The sequence below is a fragment of the Lynx canadensis genome, chromosome A2 (genome assembly GCF_007474595.2).
Source record: "Lynx canadensis isolate LIC74 chromosome A2, mLynCan4.pri.v2, whole genome shotgun sequence".
Classification (NCBI taxonomy): Eukaryota; Metazoa; Chordata; class Mammalia; order Carnivora; family Felidae; genus Lynx; species Lynx canadensis.
Genome location: NC_044304.2, coordinates 167,740,940 through 167,763,975, shown reverse-complemented (window position 1 = coordinate 167,763,975; position 23,036 = coordinate 167,740,940). Strand labels below are relative to the sequence as shown.

The 23,036-nt window shown below is 58.5% G+C and overlaps 1 protein-coding gene across 1 annotated transcript in view; it reads left to right on the top strand.

Annotated features, from left to right (window-relative positions):
- Positions 1 to 23,036, top strand: part of PTPRN2 (protein tyrosine phosphatase receptor type N2) — a 768,343-nt gene that overhangs the window by 700,333 nt on the left and 44,974 nt on the right. The window contains 1 exon segment of the mRNA XM_030297386.1: positions 10,582 to 10,963. Within this exon segment, the coding sequence (XP_030153246.1) occupies positions 10,582 to 10,963 (382 nt within the window).

Below are 23,036 nucleotides of genomic sequence, written 5' to 3'. Positions count from 1 at the left end.
CGGTGAGAAGAGCGAGAGGGGCGTGCCCGCGCGGAGGGTGGCGGCCGAGGCCGCGTCTTGGGGACCGGGCCGGCCCGCCCCGGGAGCAACGCCGCGCGTCGCGGCGGGCTGGGGGCTGGCGCGGGGTCCCCTCCGGCACCGGGTCCCTCCTGAGCGCGGGTCCCGGCGGCCTAGGAAAGAGGCGCAGCCTGAGCGGCCGCCCGGGCCCGGGGCCCCCACCCGCCGCGCCTCCCGAGGCGCCGCGCGGGGTCTCGGCGGAGACGCGCGGTCAGCGCCACTCCCCTGACGTCCCCGGTGCCCCTCCGGCCGGGCGCGGGCCCCGGGAGCGTCCCCCACCCCCGCGCCCCGCCCGGCGCCCCGCGCGGTCTCCCGGGACCCCACGGCGTCCCCAGCACCTTGGAGGCCGGCCCTCGCGTCCTGGAGGGGCCTTCCCTTCATCCGCCCCCCGGTGCTGAGTCCCCCACCCAGGACTGGAGAGGCGCAGGAACTCTGCACACGCGCGCGCGCGCGCGCGCGCACACACACACACACACACACACAGGCGCGCGCGCGCAGGCCGTTGCTATGGAGAGCCCGGTTACCAACGAGGCTGAGGGCGACACGTCCCCTCCTCCAGGCCTCCCTTCCCTGCCTGCGCCCCCTCTCCGCCGACCTCCCCCCTCGCCCCGCTGGAGCTTCCGGGGCCCTTCCCGCCTCCTCCGCGGCCCCAGCCTGCAACCCCTCCTCTCCTCTTTCCCCTCCCAGGGCCGCGCCTGGGGTCGCCCCAGAGGCTGGAGAAGTATGCCGAGGCCCCGGGCTCCCGGGGAGGGGGACAAGCCCCGAAGAGGGCAGCAGGAGGGACAGGAACCACCACCACTCAGGGCTTTGCCCGAGGAGGACCCTCAGAGAGCGGCTAGAGGCGCGGGTCTCTGGGGCTGGACGACCGGGAGGCCCAGCGGGTGGCCGAGCGCCGGCCCGAGGCGAGTTTGCTGGGGGTGGGAGGTGGGATTCTGCAGGCCCTGCCAGGCTCGGGGCTGCGGGAGCCCGGGGGCGTCCCACCTCGGGCCTGCTGGATGTTTGAGGGGGTCGCGGTGCGTGCACTGCGGGTGTATAATCCAGCACAGTTTCCGCGTTTGGCCTCCACTGGACCTGCGCTTCTCGAAGCCTGGGAAGCCCAGCCCGCGAGGAGCTCCTTCGGGAGCTGATGATGGGGGCGCCACCTCTGTGCCCGGGGCTCCAGGCAGCTGTAAACACCGAATCAAAGCAGAACTCGGCCTAGGCCTTGGGTCAGTGGAAGCGAGTTTCTAGGACACTTTTAGACAGAGGCAAGCACTTCGCAGGCACTCGACTCAGGTCTGTGGAGACCCCTTGCCCTGAGAGCCCTGGCCCCCGCACTTCCTGGAGGGAAGAGCCTGGGCAGGGGAGGGGTGGGGAGGAGAGGGGAAACGCGCAGGCTCCTCCTGGGCTGGCTGGCGGGGACTGGGGGGGGGGGGTGCGGTGCAGTGGGCCCTGGAGGAGCTGGCTGTGGGGCGGGGGGGGGGGGGGGCGGGGGGTTAGGAAGGGCCGCCGTCTCCAGCTGTCCCGAGCGCAGGAACAATGGTGAGGCAGTGGGAGAGGGGGACTGGGAGGAGGGCGCCAGGGTTTCCAGAAAAGGAGAAACCACAGAGCCCAGCGCAGACTGTCATCTGCATGTGACAAGGTCTCTCCCGGTTCCTTTCTTCCTCTTGTTCCTGCAGCTGTGGGCCTCGGAGAGGGCATTGTCCACACAGACGTTGGGTTTCAGCGCCCGGCTCTCGGCTGCTCGCCCGGGGCGTCGCGCACCGGGGTGCCCCAACCTGTAGCTGAGACCGGGGGTCCAGGGCTTGGGGAGAAAGAATGTGGGGGAAGGGACCAGGGGGGCGCGTGATGGGGTGGCCGATTGGCCGAGGGAGGCCTGGTCGCCCCCCAGATTCCTGCCGGGTCAAGGAGCTCGGGAGGAGCGTTCGACTGGGAGCTCAGCCCTGCGGCGCCCCTGCGCTCCTTGCCCCGGAGGCAGTGGTCCAGGCCCGGCCTTTCCCCTGAGGGAGGCGAGGAAGGAGGCTGAGACGCCGTTCGCACCTCGGCCTCAGGCCGGCTCTGGTGACAAAGTTCTCCTTCCCACGTCGGGCGAGACGCTTTGTATTCGAACTCCAGACCTGAACACTCGCGAGTAAAGGGCGGGGTGGGGAGGGCATTTCCTCGCTTGTTTTTACCGGGGTAATTCGGTCTGCTTCAATTTGGAGAGCAAAGAGCCCCCCATGGCAAAAGTGGAAAAACTAACTGGAAACAATAATTTGCCCTGAATTTTTCTCTCGCGAAGAGTTTCCACGCCCCCACCCTTCCCACCGCAGAGGTCATAGTAAGGCCATGCGGGTCGATGGTTCTGGCCGAGTCCCCTCTCCCCTGAGCGCTGCCCTGAACTTGCCCAGTTTGAAGTGCGCGGGAGCTGTGGAAGGGAACACGGCTGGAAAGAAAGAGCCGGCGAAGGCCCGGGCGTTGTACGAATGACTGACAAAGCCGATGTCCATTCATAGTCTCGGGCGGGAGAGGGTGTTCGGAGAGCCGCGGCCCCTTAGCCAATTGCTGTCAGCAACATGTGGGGGGGGGGGACATCGCTATAGCAACCGGTGGCTGGGCCGCGAGCCGCGCCGCCGCCGGCCGGGTGCGCGCCGGGCCGGATATAAGGCGGGGCGCGGCGGCCGCTCTGGATGGAGCTGCGCGCGCGACCGGTGGCCCTGCGGGGACTGTCCCGCGCCGGCCCCGCGCCCGTCCTCGCCGCGCCCCGGCCCCGAGCGCCTCGCCCCGGGGCCCGGCCGGAGCGGCGCGCACACAGCCCGGCGGAGCGGCGGCGCAGAGCTGCGGGCGCCCGCGGGCTCGGAGCCGGTGCCGCAGCCGCCGCTGGGGCCACCGCGCACGGCACCTTTGTCTACGCCGGCCTCCCGAGAAGTTTGTGGTCAGAAGCAGGATGGCCCCGCTCGACTGTGGATCGGGAGCAGGGAAACGGCTGGCTGTGGTGATGGCGCCGCCGCTGCCCGCGGCCGCCGCGCCCCGAGGCCGCTCGGCCCGGCGCACGCCCCCCCCTCCTCCGGCTCGGGCGCCGGGCGCCAGCCCCTCCGCAGGTAACCAGGAGCTCGGGGGCCGGGGGCGCGGGCACCCGCGCGCGGGTTTGTAGGAGAAAGGAGAGAGGCTGGGGTGGGGGAGGGAGAAAGCAGGAGGGACCTACGGAGGGCACCGCCGAGCGGGTAGGTGGCGGGGCGCGGAACCAGAGGCTGAGGAGGGTGGAGGGTGCGCGCGGGGGCTGGGCTGGGCAACCTGGGCGTCGGAGAGCCCAGTGCGGGGGGCTAACTCAGACTCGAAGCGGGACACCTGTCAAAGGCTCTGGCTGGCGGGGGAGGTCTGAGGTCATCCCCCCAGTGGGTCAGGTTTGGACATCCCAGGGTGACCGCGTTGGTGGCAACTGTCCCACCCCCCTGGGCCCCTTGGAGACTGGCAGGACTGGGCTGGGGCCCTCGTTCTCGGACTTGTCCGGAGCCACCCCGGCAGTTCAGACCCTCAGGGAGAGAGGCGGGTGTGGGGGCAGCGGTGTGGGAACAGGAGAGGAAGCGTGGGGATGAACAGCCAGGACGGAGGGGGGCCCACCGCCGGGGCATCTTCCTCCCAGCGCGTCTTGGGGCGCTCTTCACTGTTCTCTCTCGGTCCCGGAGCGCACGTTGTGCCGTCGGGGCCTTTCGGGTAGAGGACCTGGGATGGGCACGCAAGGAGGGGCGAGCGAGGGGCAGGTGGGGCCGTGGGTGAGGCCGCAGGGTGCTCTGAGCGCCCCCCCCCGCGCCCTCCCCCCACCAGTTAGAGAAATGCCTCGCTGTGGCCACCTCCCCTCCCCCAAAGGGAACCTGCGCTTTCGCGGACCCCCGAGGTGAGGCGGCCGCGTGCTCGCGGAGAGAAACTTCTGAAGGAGGGACTTCATTTCCTGCCTTCCTTAACTACCTGTACGGTTCTGAGCTGCCGCCTGCTTTGAGGTTCTAGAGAAGTCTGGAGACAGTCAGATGGACCCCAAAATTAGGGGGTAAAACCCTCAGCAGACTCTCCCGCCCTTTTGTGTCACCAGTGCGCTGAACGGGCCGCGCTCCACGCTGGACGGTGGGGGGGGGGGGGAATGACTCTGTCACTGTCGCCAGGGCCCCGAAACGCGCGCCCAGAGGGCAGTGAGGACCCTGTCCGCGTTGGTCCCTGCGGGGCCGGCCCTGCTGTTCGGGCCTTGCTGCCTGCCGCCTGCACCTGTGCGTCGGCCGACTCGGGGGTCCATTTCCCGAGCTAAGTCCGCTGACAGAGGCCCCTGCGCGGAGCCCGGAGCCTTCCCGCCTGGGGCCCGGAGCGCAGCTCGTCCACGTGGTCTCTGCCCAGCCACCCTTCCCCGAATTCAGACGCGAGCGAAAATGCGAGGTGAAGGTCTGTGTGCGCGAGGGGGAGGGAGGCGCATTTCTTTTTATCAACCCAAGAGGAAACGCCCCCCACCCAACCAAGTTCACCCACTTGGCTCCCGAGAAGGGGGTGGCCGTGGTGGGGGTAGCGCAGCAGAGATGTGCGCGGTGGGCCCTCGCCGCTCCCGGATGGGTGGATGCGGGCGTCGTTGGGGACGTGCGCGCGCGGCCCGCGGCCCGCGCTTTGTGGCGGGGAGGCCGGGCCAGGGCATTGTCCCCTTAGGGGAGGGGGCCGGGACCTCCTGGAAAGCCCTGCCGCGAGTACTGTCGGCTCCCAGGAGCACTGGCCCCTTTGTGTCCGGCGCTGCGGCCTGACCTTTCGGACCTCCGTGGGCTGCTGTAAGTAACTGAGCAGGAGGGACCGGGACCGGGAGGCGAGGAAGGCCCGAGGCCCCTGCAGCCGGACAGGGGGCCCGACACAGGCCTGCGCTCCAAGGAGCGCCTCGCCGGGGTCCCGACCCGCGACGCCGGGCCAAGGCCAGGATGGGGCTTCTGAGCCTCGGAGGAAGAGGAAGGGCCTCCCGAAGGGGGTTTGGTCCTTGCGGGGAAAACTCCTGCTTCACGACCACGGCGTCACCTACCCGAGGAAGCGCGTGTGTGCGCGCGTCAGATCAGGCCTCGGGGACCCGACTGCGCGCGCAGAACACGGGTCGGGAGCGGGCGCATCAGTGCAGCGGCCGAGTAGGAGTCGGGGTGTAATAGAGACTCCAGCGGTGAATCTGAAAGACGGCCGGGGGCACGATTCCTGGGGGGGCCCATCTTCTTCGCTCTGTTCTCAGCTGGTCGCTCTCTGTTCTCCCCGAGATAATTTGCTGTGTATGAAGCTCTGCTAAAAATTAGTTCACACAAGGGTAGTCCTCCCCCTTTAAACATAAATATCGTAAATCTTCCCTGATGTCTTAAAACAGAGTAGTTCCCCAAAACTGATGTTTTGGGAGCGCTCAAAGGCAGCAAATAGACAGTTATCTTTTGCATATTTATTTTTGTCTATGCCTGAAAAAATAAACAAATGGCTTATTTTAAAACAAGGTATCCCCATTTATTTTTATTTAAGAATAATTATTTCTTGGACATTCTTTTCTCTTGCCTATCTAGGCTTTTTTTTTTTTTTTTTTTTTTTGGCTACTTGAATGGCAGATTTGCAAGTACAATTTCATCTGCACGAGGAACAATGGCTTTCACTTGCACAAAGGATTTCTCCCACCCTGGATTCAGACCGAAATGCCTCTTGCTCTGATAATAGCTTCTGAAAAGATTTTGTAATGCAGAGAATTAATACATGATTATTTCCGCCTGACTTCTCTCATTTATGAGAATTCTGTGGCAAATTCCAAATTAAAAATAGTTCAGTTAACAGCTTTAAAAAATACTTTTAAAATATTTTAAGACACCCCCCCCATATTTTTAAGTTCGGTCATTCCCATGGCCTGAAAACCATTAACATTTTTTATCTGCCTTAAAGTGATCATATGTTTTAGTGAATGCATTTTAGCAAATCTAGCATGAAACTCTCAAATAATTCTAAAATTATTCATCTGGGAAACCAAAGACAGATTTGTTATAGCAACTCATTAGTAGTCTCTAAAATCAATTTCTAAATTTTACAGGGAAAGGGATGTTGACAATTACAGTGACGTAAGAGTGCAGAGGGACAGCGTTTCCAAAACACATTCTTTAGGAATGATTCGGACGAAAGCATCCACATATCAGAAGTTTCCTACTAATAAACTTAAATGCCCGTGCCCATAAATTTGGGGTACAAGTGTATTTTCAAATCAAAGTCAGTGGCTTAGGTAACAGACTGCCATTGTCAGCTGTTTACGACGCACAGTCTTGGAAAAATACTCAGATTTTCAATTTTGTTGCTACCTGTCAACAAATACTTGTTAGCATAAACTTTCGTAATTGTGCGGCTGCCTTAGTTCTCACAACCAAGTTTGGGTATAAAATGTTCTCTTTTTTTCTCTTCTTTTCTTTTAAGCTCACCACACGGACAGCTAAAGAAAAAAAGTTTTGAAGATATTTTGCCATAAATGGCTCAGAAGATCATGCAAAGGAAGCCCCATGCACCTCCACTCACAAGCGCAGATCAAAATAGTTTAAGTAGGTCAGGACAACGTCTGTAGATTCCGATTTCCAAGAGCGACCCACAAATTGCCTCTGGTCGCATTTATTTCAAATCACAGCGTTTGCAATATTTTACATTCCAAATTCAAGGAGCTGCAGGTGGAAATGGTTGTGCAGTCAAGACACATCTAACCTGATGTAAAGTTGACTTAATTATTCCTGATTATTTTTTTAAACCTCGTACTTCTCCTGCACCTGAAACTCCGCATTCAGCGTTTGTGTGTGTGACCCCGCATCCCAGGGCCCACAGCCATCGCGGCCCCTTGTGCGCCTCTCTCTGCCGCCATCCGGAAGGAGGGGTTCTGCTTCTAAAAGATGCCTGACTGTACGTGTCTGTCCAAGTCATAAATATTTAAACATTATTTTCTTTCAATTTCCAGTCAAGACTGACAGGATGCCTCTAATTAGTCGTGGGCTATCGGCGGGGCCCAGGACAAAATTGGGGGATCGCAGACGGGTTCAAGTCGCTCGGCCTTGGGGAGCAGGGACCCAGGAGGGGAGGGGCTGAGGCCCACCCCGCCCTGGTCACACCTGCAGCGGGGCCCTGGCTCAAACTCACGCTCATTTTTTTTCTCTTAAAGCTCTTGGTTAGCAGGGATTGGAAGTTTTGTTTGTTTTCTTAATTCCACAAAAAGAAAGAAAATAAAATAATCACCAAGATTTTAAACCCCAGTCACTGTGCCAAAGAAGGAATTCACCTGCTCTAATTTTTTTTTTAATTTCCATAAATTTTAGTTTCCTCCGGGTTTCTTAAGACCTGACTTGCAGCCAGCAACAGTTTTTCCTCCCGCTCGACCCTCCCGCCCGGCGCTGGGTAGGTCGTCGGAACCACTGGGGGCGGGGGGAGCGAGGAAGAGTGATTTTTCGGGCTCTGGCTGAGATGCACCCCCCGCCCCCCCCCCCCCCCCCCCCCCCCCCGGGCCGGCTGGAGGGACGTTCCCAGCCCGGCTCTAGGGTCCGGCGACCTCAGCGTCAGAAGCGCGGCGGGTCCGTCGGCCCTACCACCGCAGTCCTCCTCTGGGTCACACCCTCGTCTCCCCCACGCCCAAGCTCGGGAGTCCTCAGCCTCACCCACCCCTCCCCTGGCTGCAGGATTGGGATTGCGGATAGGCTGCGGGAGGTACGTCTGGGCGCCTCCCTACCAGCCTGGGACCGCGGTGGCCCTTCTCCGCGGGAGAAGGTTCCAACGCAGCTTGGAACCAGAAGAGACCATAGAAAATGGGACTCAGTGGGCACCGGGTCACGTCCTTTTCCCTCCCCTGCATCCCTTCTCCTCCAGCAGCACCTGGGACCCAGCGGGGGCTGGGCAGCTGGGAGGAGGGAGAGCGGGATCCGGAGAGGAAGGACCTCAGCTCTGGGAGCAGTCACTCTCCTTGACGTTTTTCTTTGACCTTTGAGTCCACTCCACGCGCGCCGCGAAAGAGGCACTGTTCCACTACCCGCGCGTGCCGAGCGCCTCGTGGGTCACGGTGACCGTCGGTTTCCTGGGGCAGGAACCCAGCCGGCCGGGGGCGGCGGTGTTCGGGCCACTCTGCCTCCTTGAAAAGAGCTTCGGTGCGACCTCTCCCTCGCCCGAGGCCTGGGCCAGGAGAACGTGTGGGCGCCGCGCCTGCCTGCCTGGCCTCTCACCTGGAACCGAGTGACAACCGGGCCGCCTCTGCGCCGGTTCCCCGGCGAGCGCCCTGCGCAGCGGGACCTCGCGTCCCCGTCCGCCCGGCACCCACAGTCCGGGCCTTGGCCCCTGGCGCGCGTGCGACCGTCCGTCGGGTGCGCACCGACGCGCGCGCCACACTTCGAGGCGCGGCGCGTCCTCTGGAGCCAGCTGGCCACCACACGCGTGTGCGCTTCACGCCGCCAGGCAGGAAGGTTCAGGAAGTCCCCGTTCCCGGGCGCCGCCAACCACGTGGGCGCGAGGGGTCCTCCCGAGGCCTGGGCGGGATTCCCCCGCGCGGGAGCTTGGACTAAGCGGGGACGCGGGGACCCACAGTCGCCGGCACGGAGGGCGGGGTTGGGGGACGCGGAGTGAAGGCCGGGCGGGCCGGGCCCGGGCGGGGGGGACGGCCGGACGCCCCTCCTTCGGCCGCGCCGCCTCCTTTGTTGTCCCGGCTCGGTCTGCCGAGGCGAGGCGGTCCCGCGGGGGGCGCGGGGGGAGCGAGCGGTCCTCCTGGAAACGCCCCCCACCGAGGTGCCGGCAAGGCCTCTTTCGGGGGGCGGAGGGGCCGCCGCGAGGGGGAGGCCGCCCCAGCCGCGGGACGCAGCCAGGGGACGGAGACCCCGGCCCGGAGCCTCGCGGGCGCCCAGGGGCGCTGACCTGCGCGCCGCGCCGGGGAGGTCGCGGTCCCTCCCGCCCCGCTGGGCCGCGCCGCGCCGGGTGGGGTCCTCCGGTTTATTTATGGGGCTGCGGCTCTCGCCCCGCGCGGGGCGGGGACAGGGGTGCGGAGGGAGCGCGGGCGGCGGGGGTGGGTCCGCTGCTCCAGGAGCGAGAGCCTCCCGGAGGCAGCAGTGCCGCCGCGGAGGGAGGGGCGAGCGGGACGGAGGGGAGGGGTCCGCGCCGGGGAGGGGCGGTGGGGGGAGAGGAGACCGCGGGACCGCCGCTCCGGCCCCTCGCGCGCCCCTCCTGCGCCCCCGCCCCTCCGGGTCCCTCCCCTGCGCGCTCCCCCCTCCCCGGCCCCCTCCCCGCCCTCCCCACCCTCCGTGTGCCTCCCCGCCGGTTGCCAGCCTCGCCGTCCTCCTCGGAGCCGGGCGTCCAGGCAAGAAAATTCGGCGTCTTTTCTCATTTAACCCGCGTTTCCATTAACTCAGTCCCGGCACCAGCTAATCCGCGGCACCGAAGGCAAAAGGAGGCTAATTAATGACCAGCTTTTCCAGTCAAGACCGGCGATAATTGCTTTGGTGGCCTTTATGATTACAAGATAAAAATGGCCCGGCCTGACATAAGAGGCCCTGTGTACACTCGGAGACGGGAGGAAATGAGGAGGTGGGAGGCTGAATACGGAGCAGAAAATTACTAATAGAAGAGAGATAATGAATAGGCCGGCCAGGCATTCATGGGGAAAAATCCATTTTGTTACCACGCGAAATTAGGTGGTGGAAAGGAGTTTGCTAATTGTTCTCATCTTGTAGCAACCGGGACCGAGGCGGGGGCGTGCGTTTCCATTCATTGCCCGGGTGGTGGTGGGGGGCGTGCTGGCCGGAGCCGCTTCTCACCGCGGCCACTGCACCTGACTGAGGACGAGGCTGCCCCGCGAGCACCACGCTCCTTGAGCCCGGAGGGGACTCCGGAGAGATGCGCCCAAAGCCTGCCCCCCAGACAGTGGGACTCTGATGCTTTGTCTCCCCATTTTCCACACCGCCGGGAGGCAGCCTCCTGGACCCTGGCCTCCCCAGCGCCCCGCAGCTCCTTCCCAGGAAAAGCGTGAGGTGCGCGGTGGCGGGTCTGTGTCCCGCGGGCACGGAGGGTCCCAGGTCGGTGGGGATGCCTCGCCAAGTGTCCTCGGAGGCACCGCCCCTGCTGTGTCTCCGGGAAGGTTGAGGTGAAACTTTCAGAGATCCTGCCCCCCTTTTGTGCTGTGCGCTGTAGGGTTGTTTGACGTCTCTGTGCCCCAGGAACCCCCCCCCCCGCCCCCGCCAGAAACATTTGTGGTGCGTGCTCTGGATAAACTATTTCTCTCACCCTTGTCTGGACAAGGGATGCGGGCCAAAGAGTTCACGTCCTTACGTTTTGAAAATCGGTGGTTTTAAGAATAAAAGTGATGCCTCTGACTGAGTTTCCTTTTGAAAACGCTGCGATCCTTAAGATGCGAATTAGACATAACTTCCCTCCTTGCTTGGGGGTGCTGTTCTGGAAGGCCCTCCCGCTGGGGCAGGGCCCACAGCCCGCTGCGCTGAGCTGTCACATTTTGGATCCGCTGGGAAAGGGTGGTTTCCAGGAGGTCCTATTTGCTGGCCACTAACACACTCCTTCTCTCCTGTCCTGCAGAAAAGCAAACTAAAGCTCCCTCCACGCCGGACAAAGCAAGGGGACTCGACCCCGTTCATTGTGCTCACGCTGGTCTCCGTCGTGGCCATGGTGGGGGTCCTCCTGGCCTCCGGCGTCATCTACTGTCTCCGCCACACCTCCCGCGCCAGGCTGCAGGACAAGCTGTCGGGACCAGGGGACCACCCGGGCCCGGATGCCACGGCCGCCTACCAGGTAGGGGCTCCGTTCACCCACTGGACACACAGATCAGTTAACTGCCTGAGGCCCTTCCCCACGCCCAGCGGCTCTCTTACCCATAGTTTGGGTTCTTTTAGGAGGACGGTTGGAAACTCCTCACTAGCGTTCACACGAGTCCCTTGTAAACACAGTTTTACTGCTTCGTGTTAATCTTACTCTGTTCTCGGCTGGTCTCAGTTAGCTGTGAAAGCAAGTTGCTCAGTGGAAATGTGGAAGAAGTAAGAAACGTGAATTACGTATCTTTCTTTATCTTTCTTAGTTTGGCCACTATTAATGAAAAAATGCCAAAGTTGCGAGATACGTTGGCTGTGTGGGTTTTTGAAGACGTCTCTTAAATTGTCGACTTCTCGGGGTCTCATATGAAAGGATCCTTTGACCTGAACCGTTGCTGCCCTCTGCTATTATTTGGATAAAGTGAAATCTAATGCCTATAAGTGGGAAGTAAGCCAAGGACGTCCCCTTGAGAGCCAGGGCGGTGGCCTCCCGCGGGTAACACGGGACGTCCCAGACCCACCTGGAGACAAGTCAGAAGCCAAAGAGAATGTCAGGAAGGCAGGTTCAGACCACACGGGCTGGTCGAAAATTCCCAGAATGTTTGGACGTGCCGTAGCATACGCTTCATATTCAGTAATGTCCTGTAATGAAAACGTGCCTTCGGTTGTAACAGCATACGAGCCCACGGTAGGAACTAGTTGGGGCGTTGGATTCCTTTTAACGTAAAATGGCATGTAACTCTAAGTATATTTTCCCATTTGGGAAGGTAAAACATTTAATCATCCTTTTAAAAATTCATTCGATATGTATTTGTGGGAGATTCCCTCCCACTGGACGAGATGCTTTGTTTTGTCTAGTGACACGATTGTGCCGTGGAATATGTCTGTCTTCTGTACGACGCATCCTATTTACAATCGTGTATAAGTTGAATGTTACTCTCCTGTCATGACAGTCATACGGGGGGCTCTCCTGCTCTTTCTAGAACCACCCTCCCCCGCCCAAGCTGGCCCCCTGGGTGCCCTCTAGGAGTGGCCTGTGCTGCCTGATTTTGCTCCTTGGGCTGCCCTGACGCTGGCCCACGGAAGGAGCTGGGATGAGTTTCTAAAACCACTATGCTTAAAAGAGACCAGGAGATAGCGTCCCACCTCCCCCCCCACCCCCCGCCCCGCCACCATTTCAAAATTCTTGGTGTTGTCCCTGAACGGAGGAGAAACGCTCCGGTTTTCTGGAGGAGGTCACAAGGCTGGTCAGCGTGATCGTCTCTTATAAAGAAATGGCAACTTCAAATGTGTGGGAGGTGACATTTCAGCCCCAGCGCACGGCTCTGCTTCAAAGCAAAAGAAAAACCACGTTTGAAGAAGAAGCCTAGGAAAAAATGTCACATAAACTAGTAAGAATTTATCCAGAAATTCTATTGAGCAAGACCATCGGTGTAGGATGGCCAGGTCTGTGCCGGGACATAAATAAATTATCACACCAGTTCTGTTCTGTGTGCAAGAGACGGGAGATCACACAGGGGTGGATTTTTAGAAAGCACAGCATCCTTTGATACACTTTGAAATTCAAATATAAAATATTGATAGAATGGAAAGGTTGGGCTTGCATGCAGAAATGACTAAGTTTGGCAAAAACGCAGGTTGAAATTGCACACTGAGAACTGAGTTTCCGATAATTAACAGAAAAAAAATCTTGCCAGTGACAGCTCTAATTAATAGTATCTGTAATTAAAATCATGCCCTTCCAGCAGGAAAATTGTTTGAATTTCTTGGAGTGACCTTTTTGTTGTTCCTCCTGGGGACATGGTGGTTAAGTTGATATTGATTTTATAATGAGCTCTGGTTTGTTTAATAAGAATCTGTAATCCAGACAATAAATGAAATGTGTACTTTTCTTCAATCCAGATTAATAAAAAGGGGAAAAAACTTTTCCTTTAAAAATGTGATCTAGGGAAATTTGGAAATGAAATGATTGTAAAGATTTTCTGATGGGCTTGGTTTTGTTGTCGCTCCAGTATACGTTTTAGGGAAGGGCTCTGATTAAATGTGGACATCGTCCCGAAGTGGCCTGTTCGCCGGGGAGAAGGTGCTGCTGTTTGAGCAGCTATGTTGTTGTGGTTTGTGGTTAGCAGGGCAGGACTCAGCACACGGGGATGGGGTTTCAGGACTTTTCCCTCTAGATTTAGCTGACTCATGTATCACCAGCTCTTAAAAGCATAGCTACCAATAGAGGGGGTTTACATTTGTAAATGAGGCAAGAGTTAGCTCGTTAATGCGTCCGCACTAAACCTGGGTTTTCTAGAGCGACCCCTGAGACCCCCTTTGAACGCAAACGTCTGTCTGAGAAGTTGTCCAAAGTATCGCAAACATAAAATGATTTCAGGAAAAGCTGCTTTGATGCTTTTTTATTTTTGCATCGTTGGCCTTCTGCACGCGGTTAACCCTACAGTGGAAGGGAAGTTTGGATAAACCTCCCCTAAGTCCCATCACCGGACGAGGAAAACCGAGCGATTTGATATCATACCTTATCTCTTGGGGACGATGAAAATAATCATTGTTCTAATTTTTCCGGAAGAAAGTGTGCGTGAGGTTAGAAGTAGCTGACCTGGGAATGAGGAGTGGCGGGTGGCAATGTAGCAAATTTTATCAGCGTTGGAATATGACATGACCCTTCCGACGGACGGAGTCGGTGTCCTCGTCAGAACACAGGGTGACGTGACCCTTCCGACGGACGGAGTCGGTGTCCTCGTCAGAACACAGGGAGCCTTCGGCCAGCAGTGAAGGATGGGGTTCGGGGGGTCTGCTCCAGCCGAGGCACTGGTGGCCTCTGGACTGGGATTTCTTCTTCCCGGAGAGCCTGAGAGGAGAATCCATGTGTCCCCAGTTACACGGCACGGCAGTGGCCTCATTGCAAGATGCCTGGAGCGGGAAGGCCCCCACGCAGCCGTGGTCCACGCGAGCCCTCACAACTCACCCTTGTGCTGTCTGCCCTCCCAGGCTGCTGGCGGTCCGTGCAGAGACCTGTGCGCTCATAACTCATGATTCGGGGCTTTGGGTTACAGTGTGTTCATGGAGTGTTCCTGACTCATCAGTGGGCTTTTCTTCACACTGTTTCAAACAGTGAGTATCTTTACATTATTAGATCCTAATGCAGACACGTTTAAACATTTTTCCTTTTCTTCCTCGGAATAGAACTATTTCGTAGACGGAGTCAGCATCTTAAAGCTTAGTTTACGGATGTGTAGGTGGCTGAGATTTTTGTTTGCTTTACCCATTGGAAAATCAAATATTTCTTGATAGACTCTCACGCTTCAACACTTACCAAGAGATCAGTCTTACCAAACAATCTGTCAAACTTTAACTTCCTCAAACTTGGAAGAACTTCCAGAGTAACTGAAATCTGTTTGGGAAGGTCATTTTTTTAGTGGTCACCAAACTTTTCCCGGTTGTTTTACTAGATGTTACTTCTTCCTCTAGATGCGGAAACCATAGTATGTTTGGATTAAGTCTGTGCTTTGTTATCTGGAAAGATAATTTCTTTACTTTTGTTCTTTCTTTCCCCACGTTGGCCTGTCAACATGTAACACATACGTGGCGGGAATGCCTGTGCACCCACTCACGACACGCGGTCACTCAGGGTAGCAGCGCCCGGTTCACGTGGAAGGAGGTGGAACCCACGGCGCTGGGGCCCCTCCTCACGTGGGTGTCCTGTTTCCGTGGAAGTCACTTGGGCAACACCGTGCCGAGAGAAGTCGTTAGGTGATAAGTAGACGTTCCCCGGCTTTTTCCCTCTGAGCGTCTTTGAGTGTCGCGTCCATTTCTCTGAGGCTCTGACCACCGGCTTTTTCCCTCTGAGCGTCTTTGAGTGTCGCGTCCATTTCTCTGAGGCTCTGACCACCGGCTTTTTCCCTCTGAGCGTCTTTGAGTGTCGCGTCCATTTCTCTGAGGCTCTGACCACCGGCTTTTTCCCTCTGAGCGTCTTTGAGTGTCGCGTCCATTTCTCTGAGGCTCTGACCACCTTGGAGCAGCCAGTTTGGCAGCCCACCGGCCCGCGCTCCCACCCCACTCGAGGGCACGGACCCCGGCGGAGTTTTCCGCAAGCCTCTTTTGATGGTTTATTTCACAACACCCAGGTTTCCTTGTTACTTGGAGGCCTTCGGAGCCAGAGGCAAGAGCGCATTTGGGTGTGGGCGGCCTGGACACGGCCCGGGGGCTCATCCCACTCGCGGGTGGTTATGGGAGGGTGACATGAGGTGTGTTGTGGCCGCTGCTGTCGGGGGGGCTCCCTCCGCTCAGGCTGAGGGGCCCGTGGCCCGGACGCGTCCTAACTTCCCACCTCTGGACAAGGGAGAGCCGGGCGCTCACAGAGGGGGTGTGGTGTATTCTCCCGGGCTTTGAATTGGGGGGGTCTTTCTTTTTCCACGGCGGTTTAATCTTTTGTAACCTGCACTCACCAGCGAGAGAAGCGTTTTCCGATTCAGGTAGACAACAGTGAGTCCCCTGAGGTTTGCCTGGTCCCCACCACGAGCTCCTAAAGTCGCCTGTTCCGTCAACGATGTCTCTTAGAACGGCTTTTCTTGGCTCTACGTTTAAGTTTTCACATCAGTATAACTTTTTTTTGCGACTTCCCAGCAGGTGAAATCTATCCTGCTTCAGAAATGGGCGAGTTCCCTAAAATCATGTTAAAGACCTCACATTTTTCCTAATCAGTCAAGCCTGAGAATTGGAGTTTTGCGAAGTTTACCCTTGCAGGAAGCAGCTATCTGCACCTGTGTCTGTAGGTAGAATTCTCCAGAAGCTCTGTACGTACTGAGTTGGCGTTTCGTGCGGTGGGAGGGTGAGGCCTTGTCCCGGCGTGCTGTGCTCCACGGCCCCAGGAACAGACCCAGGCTTCACCGCAGGTGCTGTATTGTTTCCCAAAAGCACCAAATGTCACCTGCCTCCCGACACAGCCACGCCACAGACCTAGGAAAACCCGCAGGCTTCTGCCCTGCCGAGAGCAAAGAAATCTGTCCGTCCTGAGCATTTCGAGAATGTGCGTCTACTTGTATGTGCACTCGATTTCAAACGATCAGTACGCAGGCCGACGAGCTCGGCTTAAATCTTCTAGATACTTTCCACTCTGGGTCTGAACGTGGTTCAGTAAGGCGTGACTTTGTAGTGCATTTTTCTTTTCGGTCTTAAATTTTCAAATATGCAGTTCCCAGAAGCCGCGGCTACGTGCCCATTCTCCAGTTTCTGTGCAACGTGTTTCCTCAAAAATAGCTCCTGAGATTTGGAAATAAATCTAGAGGAGGCGGAAGGCTGGAAAGATTGCCAAAAACATATCTAAACACAAAAGTGAGGCATGTTGCTGTCCTAACGCAGCAAGCCACCTCCCTTGATCAAACGATAATAATTAGATCAGACTTCATTGAAAATAACAGACCGCTCAGTGAGATGCTGGAAGACGAAGGCTCGGGCTGGCTGATGCTGGGGGTCCCGGGGCCTGGGTTCCACGGCTTCTTCTCGTAACTGTGTTGCTGTGTTTTATTTTCATGCTTGTAGCCTGGTAGTCGATCTGGGTGTTACTTGGATAACTGTCTCTTAAGGAAGGAAGGACGAGGGAGGGGCGGGGAGCGTTAGCTTCGCCTCTGCCGTGTCCCGTTCCGCCCGGCCACTGCGGATCTGCTGGGTGCTGTTGTTCCGTCCGCGGCCGCCACGGAAGGGTGTGCCTCGGAGGCCTGCAGGGGAAGGTGCGTGTCCTTGTGTGGCTTCTCGCGTGGCTGCCGAGCGAGGGCCGGTCTGGGTGGCTGCCGCCGACGGCACCTCCGATCTGCTTGAACGCGGCTTTCTGTCAGAGAGCGTGCTTCCGCACGGCAGGGGCCCCCTGCGCGCCTGGGAGGCTCCCCGGTCATCCCCCGTCGGCCACCAGCCACCGGCCAGTCACCCGGCAGTGCCCACGGAAGTGCTCTGAAAGCCACACGGGACCCCCAGGTCACTCTGTGCGGCCACGTCGGGAAAGTCAGCGTCAGGCGAGCTGTGCTCTGTCCCCGGTCCTGTGGCTGGAGGTGGAAAGGCCAGGTGAGGGCGATTTGTAGCACTGAGGCCCCAGGCAAGTACTGCCACGGCACGGAGTAGGTCCTGGGGCCAGGGAGCACTCGCTCGCAGGACAGGGCAGAAGCTTCCAGAGCCCCTGCCCCTCTCTTCGTGGTGTGAGGCACCCGGGGGCTTCAGGAGTGGTCAAACTCACTTCTCTGCTCAGTTCCTGACTTCTCCTAGACAAGGAGTTTGTCCTAAAACCACAGGAAGCAATCATAGTGACAAGGCCACAGGTCATGATGCTGAGGTCAGGCTCATGAAGGCCAGATGCACGGACGGATGGGGGAGCACGTCCTCGAGAGAGAACAAGCCGGGCCCGGGGTGTCCCCGTCACTGTGCTGACAGACCGCACAGGTTCAGGCCTGTAGAGCAGGGGTCATCCTTAGTGACCACACTGTTGACAGGGCCAGTGCCCACAAGCTTACTCTGGGGACACGTGTGTCCTCAGGGGGCCAGGCCAGCCTCCCTGTGTCGAGGGCAGCCCCAGAGGGGTGGGGGGAGCTGCGTGCAGCGTGCCCTCCCACTCCCGTGGTTCACGGCCCACCCCCGGTGTTAAAAATCTCTCCTTCCCAATATTTGAACACGGAAAATAGAGACCACAATACTTCCATTCCTCTGGCCTCGTACCTCTTTGCACCTCACCCACAGAATGGGCTAGAAGGGGCTGTCTGCTCCTCACTGGGCTGTTGAAGGTCAGAGAAGGTCACGGAAGTACAAATGCATCTCAGTTCTATGGATGGGAAGCTCTTTGTGATCGTAGGCGCTGACACAGGTCTGCTGGTGGCCGTGGGCCCGGCTGAACCGCCCGCTTCTGGTACATCCCTCCCCTTCCAGACGTGTATTCATCACACGTTCCTGTGCACGGGCTGCCCCCTCCTCCAGGCCCCAATTCACACAGGTGCGCACGGTTTCTTTTCTTTTTATTTTTTTAATGTTATTTATTTTTGAGAGACAGAGAGAGCGCACAAGCAGGGGTGGGGGCAGAGGATCCAAAGCAGGTTCCTCGCTGCCAGCACAGAGCCCAACGCGGGGCTCGAACTCACGAACCACAAGATCATGGCCTGAGCCGAAGTCCGATGCTCGACCGGCTGAGCCCCTAGGCGCCCCAAGCGGGCACATTGTCTCAACCAAAACCTAAGACACCCGATCTGCAAACAAAGCGTGCGCGTCTGGCGAGGTGCAGATTTCTGTAAGCCTCAGCACATTTCGTGAAGTCGGTTAGAGGACGCGCAGGTGCGAAGAGAGGGTCCCGCTGGCCTCTGTGAAGGGCTTCTCCGCTCATCTTCCCGGACCAGAGAGCGATCAAGTCCTCCCTCAGCTATGAGCCAGCGCGGGGTGGACTGGCCCAAGGGGACTGCCCTCCCCCCGGCCGCCTCACGCCCCACACGCCAGCGTGGCGGACCCTCCGTCAGGGAGCTGTCTGTCGTGCCTGGGGCCACATGTACCCGGAGATGCGCTGCCCAGGTCCTCAGAGAGGATGCCGAGCTACCCTGAGTGAGGTGGGCGCCAGCAGGAGAAGCTTGCGAGAGGAAAGGGGTGTGTGCAGGATGGGCTTAACAGGGATCTAGACCAAAATGGCAGGAGGTGGGGAAGGCATTCCGGAGGGCAGGTGCGGGAGGCGGAGGGCAGGTGCGCGAGGCGGACGGCAGGTGCAGGAGGGAGACCCCACCATAAAGAGCAGCAGGCCCAGAGCTGAGAGGCTGCTCTCCCGATGCCTCCCTGCCTCCCCTCCAGGAGGGACGGTGTGTGGATGTGGGGGAAGAGGCCTGGGGCGGCTCTGGGAAGCCGTTTTCCCACCAGAGCCAGGCTCTCCGCCTGTGGGAAGTCTGTCCTGGGAACGGCCTGGTGCGCGCTGAGCGGAGCCCGCACCGGGAGGCTGGTGTTGGCCCCGAGGGGACCGAGCCCTTGGTGGCCTTAGGGAGCGTGCCCCGCACTGAGGGCATTAGGTGCAGTGCAGTGCATGAGCCTGTCCAAAGTCGCCGAGCCCGGCTCTTACACACACACACACACACACACACACACACACACACACACTGACGAGGAAGGTAAGAAGTTACACAGGGGGCGGGGCGGGGAAGGCTAACTGGAGCCTTCAGAGGCACACAGGATGTGTGTTTACGAGCAGGGAGAGCTTTGCAAACAGCAGATGCACGATCAGACCCAGGAGACTCAGGCAGATGACTGTCATCTCCAAATGTCAAACGAGGAACATTCAAGATCACGAGAGGAAAACTACTCGGCCAGCAGAGCCCCCGGAGGCGAGAGTCCTGCGGGTTCGGCTGCCTGTCCTGCCAGGGGGCAGGCCGCCATGTTATGTTAGCATCACTCCCCTCCAACCGAGTCCCCTCTGCTCCCCTCCTCCCACCCTGGCTGAAGTCTGGGCAGCATCACAGCCATTTCCTGCGGAAGCTAATGGTAACAGCGTTCTCTCTTACGTCGGAAAAGCTACATAACTGGGTTTCTCTTCTCCATCGAATGAGTCATTCTTAAACTTCGTTGCTCAAAATATTTCAGTCTCCATCGGGGTTCTCTGCTTTGGGAGAATTGCTGATAATTAAGAATGGAATCTTCTCTGTTAGGAAGGAAGGACGACATATTCACACATATGGTCTCCAGTTAGGAAGGTGACTGGTGGGAAAAGTATTCACTCAAGATTTTTGGTTGTAAAAAAATAAAGACGTGAGGGCGCTTGGGCCGCGACATCGGCCACCCCGTGGATCACCAAGGTTGACCCGGCCGATCTGGCCGCGGAGGCAGGCGTCCCTTTCCTCCCTCACCATTCCACGTGCGTCCCTCCTGAAGCTGCACGTGAAGAGTCCAAGGCACATGAGTGGCTGTGCCCCCTGTGGGGACCTCCAGACGAGCTCTAAGGTCCATTTGCAGGAGCACGTGGGGCAGTGCAGTTCCAAGACTCCAAACATGTCCAAACAACATGCTGCTGGCCGTCTGCCTTTCTTAAAGAAAATGTAAAACATTTTTTTTTTTTTTTAACGTTTATTTATTTTTGGGACAGAGAGAGACAGAGCATGAACGGGGGAGGGGCAGAGAGAGAGGGAGACACAGAATCGGAAACAGGCTCCAGGCTCCGAGCCATCAGCCCAGAGCCCGACGCGGGGCTCGAACTCACGGACCGCGAGATCGTGACCTGGCTGAAGTCGGACGCTTAGCCGACTGCGCCACCCAGGCGCCCCTGTAAAACATTTTTTAATGTTTGTTTATTTTTGAGAGAGAGAGAGAGAGAGAGAGCATGAATGGAGGAAGGGCAGAGAGAGAGAGAGGGAGACACAGAATCTGAAGCAGGTTCCAAGCTCTGAGCTAACAGCACGGAGTCCGATGCGGGAATGGAATTCACGAGCCGCGAGATCATGACCTGAGCCGAAGCCGGACGCTCAACCGACTGAGCCACCCAGGTGCCCCCAAAACATTTTTAATTTAAAATTTGAAAATAGGGGCACCTGGGTGGCTCAGTCGGTTGAGCGTCCGGCTTCGGCTCAGGTCATGATCTCACAGTTCGTGGGTTCGAGCCCCATGTCAGGCTCTGTGCTGACAGCTCAGAGCCTGGAGCGGGCTTTGGATTCTGTGTCTCCCTGTGTCTCTGCCCCCCCCTGCTCGTACTCTCTCTCCCTCTCTCTCTCTCTCTCTCTCTCGCTCAAAAATAAATAAACATTAAAAAAATTTTCTTCAATTTTTGAAAATAAAGCAACCAGGGAAAAGCATCTGGGTGTAGGTGTGCGTGCCCCTGCACACAAGTATTCGGAAAACAGGAAATGGAAGATTCAGAGGTGAGTCTATTAGCAGTCAGGCCAAGGTTTTAACACGTGTAATTCCGTACAGGGTGTGAAGAATGTGAACACGAAACACAGCTTTAAACTTGGACTGACCTCGTGGCGTTCGACAGAAATCAGTTTAAGGAGTTTGGGTGATAAACCCGCACAGGCAGTCAGCACCAAACGTAGCTGGACTGAACTTCTCTAATTAAAGTTAAACGTTTGGATTTGTTGTGTAAGTATAGCATTTTATCCCTTTCATTCTTTGTGAAGACGGTGAACCAGAAGAATAACCAAAAAGGAGTATTCCTAGGATCGCACCTTCCACAAATCCGAAAATCTTATGCTCTAACCAGAAACCAAGATTTCCTGAGTAGGGGAAACAAAATACAGGTTTATGACACCAAATAACAGGTTGGAAGGGACGTCTACCCTGTTTCCGTGTTTCGGGACCGTCTCCCCTCCTCGGTGCTGCCACCCTCTCCCACGTTCAAGAAGAATGAAAACCCTGAGTTCAGTGGCCCCAAACTTTGACACCGAGACGCGAGGGGAAACCGGGACCAAACCTCAGATTCTCGGCTGCTTGAAGCCGTCGTCTTCTGGCCTCAGGTCCCGTGCTTCCAGACGGTGGCCTCCCTGCCTCCGTGTCCGGGGGTTTTCTGGGCACGTCTGCAGATCCCAGATGTTCTCCACACCAGGCAGCAAGGCGGAGCGGGGCCCCCCGTGCGTGGCGGGCAGCCTCCCGAGGGCCCGGTGCCCCGGACCCTGTCAGCACCTCCTGCCCACTGCAGAGCCCGCCCCACAGCCCTCGCTCCGGAGTCACGGGACGGCACCCTCACCGGTGTCACGCGAGGGCCGTTGGAAGTGTTGAGTTCCTCCAGAGGTCAGCACCTGTCCCCGTGTGGGGGACGACAGACTCTCGGAAGCTCTCACGGGGCCTCAGAGGCCGAGGAAACAGACGTGAGGCCAACACAGGACGGGGCTCGCGGTGGTGGCCCAGCCTGCCGCGGCAAAGCCACCAGACCCCGGCTCCTCGGAGCTCTCTCCTCTGGCCTCGCCCGGCGAGGTCGCCATTCAGAGCAGCTTCAGAGGGAATAATTGGGCCCCAGGACGAAGTGCAGAGGCAGCTGCGTGGGTGACCGCTCCCGCCCCCGCCCCCCGGGCCCTGCCCTTTGGCTTAATTAGGCGACGCTGCAGAAAAGAAGGAGTGAATACCTTTTGTGTCCCCGGCCGGCTCCTCGCAGCCCCTGGAATATCCCCTGTGCTTTTCTGTCTCTGGACCTTTGTGCAGACCGCCCCCCCCCCCCCTCACGCTGAAAGCCCTCCCACTCGGCTTTATCCTTCCAGATCATTCCCATCTGTCAGCCTGCTCAGACCCCACACCCTCACCGAGCCTTCCCGCCCGGCCCAGGATGGCCTGTGTGCTTTCAATGGCGAGACCCTTTCATCGGACCCTTTCTTTCACCCTGACGTGGCCCCGGGTGTGCGGCTAGTCCGTCGTCACTGGTCCGCACATCTGGAGTTCCCTCCCCACCGGTGCGGGCGGTTCCTTCCGGGTCGGGTCCTCCAGAGAATGTGGGGAGCACCCGGGTCTCCTGGATTGCCGGATCCGTGTCGTGAACGCACCTCACCTTGCAGGGGGGTGTTTGGTGCTCCGTAAGAGCCACCCGACACAGGGCCCCGGCGTGGGAGCGGCCGGCTGGGGGGAAGCATGCGGACTGCGCCCCAGACCATTGCCGGTGACGGCGGCATCCAGAATAGAGCCCCCACGGGGAGCACCCGGCACGGAGCCACGCGGGGAGGGCGATGAACCAGTGACGAGAATTCATCACCTTGGGAGCGAGAAGAAAGGAAAGTGCCAGGAGTTTCTTGTGGGAAACGGCCACTCAGCCCTTAGGCCACGTGGGCCCAGGCCACTCCGAAGAGGCCTGGGGTTTAGTTTTGACGGACTTGGAGACTTCAGATCGTCTGCACTTGAATTTTTTTTTTTTAACGTTTATTTATTTTTGAGACAGAGGGAGACAAAGCATGAATGGGGGGAGGGGCAGAGAGAGAGGGAGACACAGAATCGGAAACAGGCTCCAGGCTCCGAGCCGTCAGCACAGAGCCCGACGCGGGGCTCGAACTCACGGACCGCGAGATCATGACCTGAGCCGAAGTCGGCCGCTTAACCGACTGAGCCACCCAGGCGCCCCTAGATCGTCTGCATTTGAAGCATGTGTTCAGGGCGCTGGAGACTGGCTCTGCGCACGGAGGTCGGGCGGAACCTGTGAGCTCCGGAGCCGTCGCTGGCCTCGCGGGAACCCGTGAAACTTAGTGGCGGGAGGGTCACCGGCTCCAGGGGCCCAACAAGTTTGGGGCTCGTGTCTGCCGTTTGATC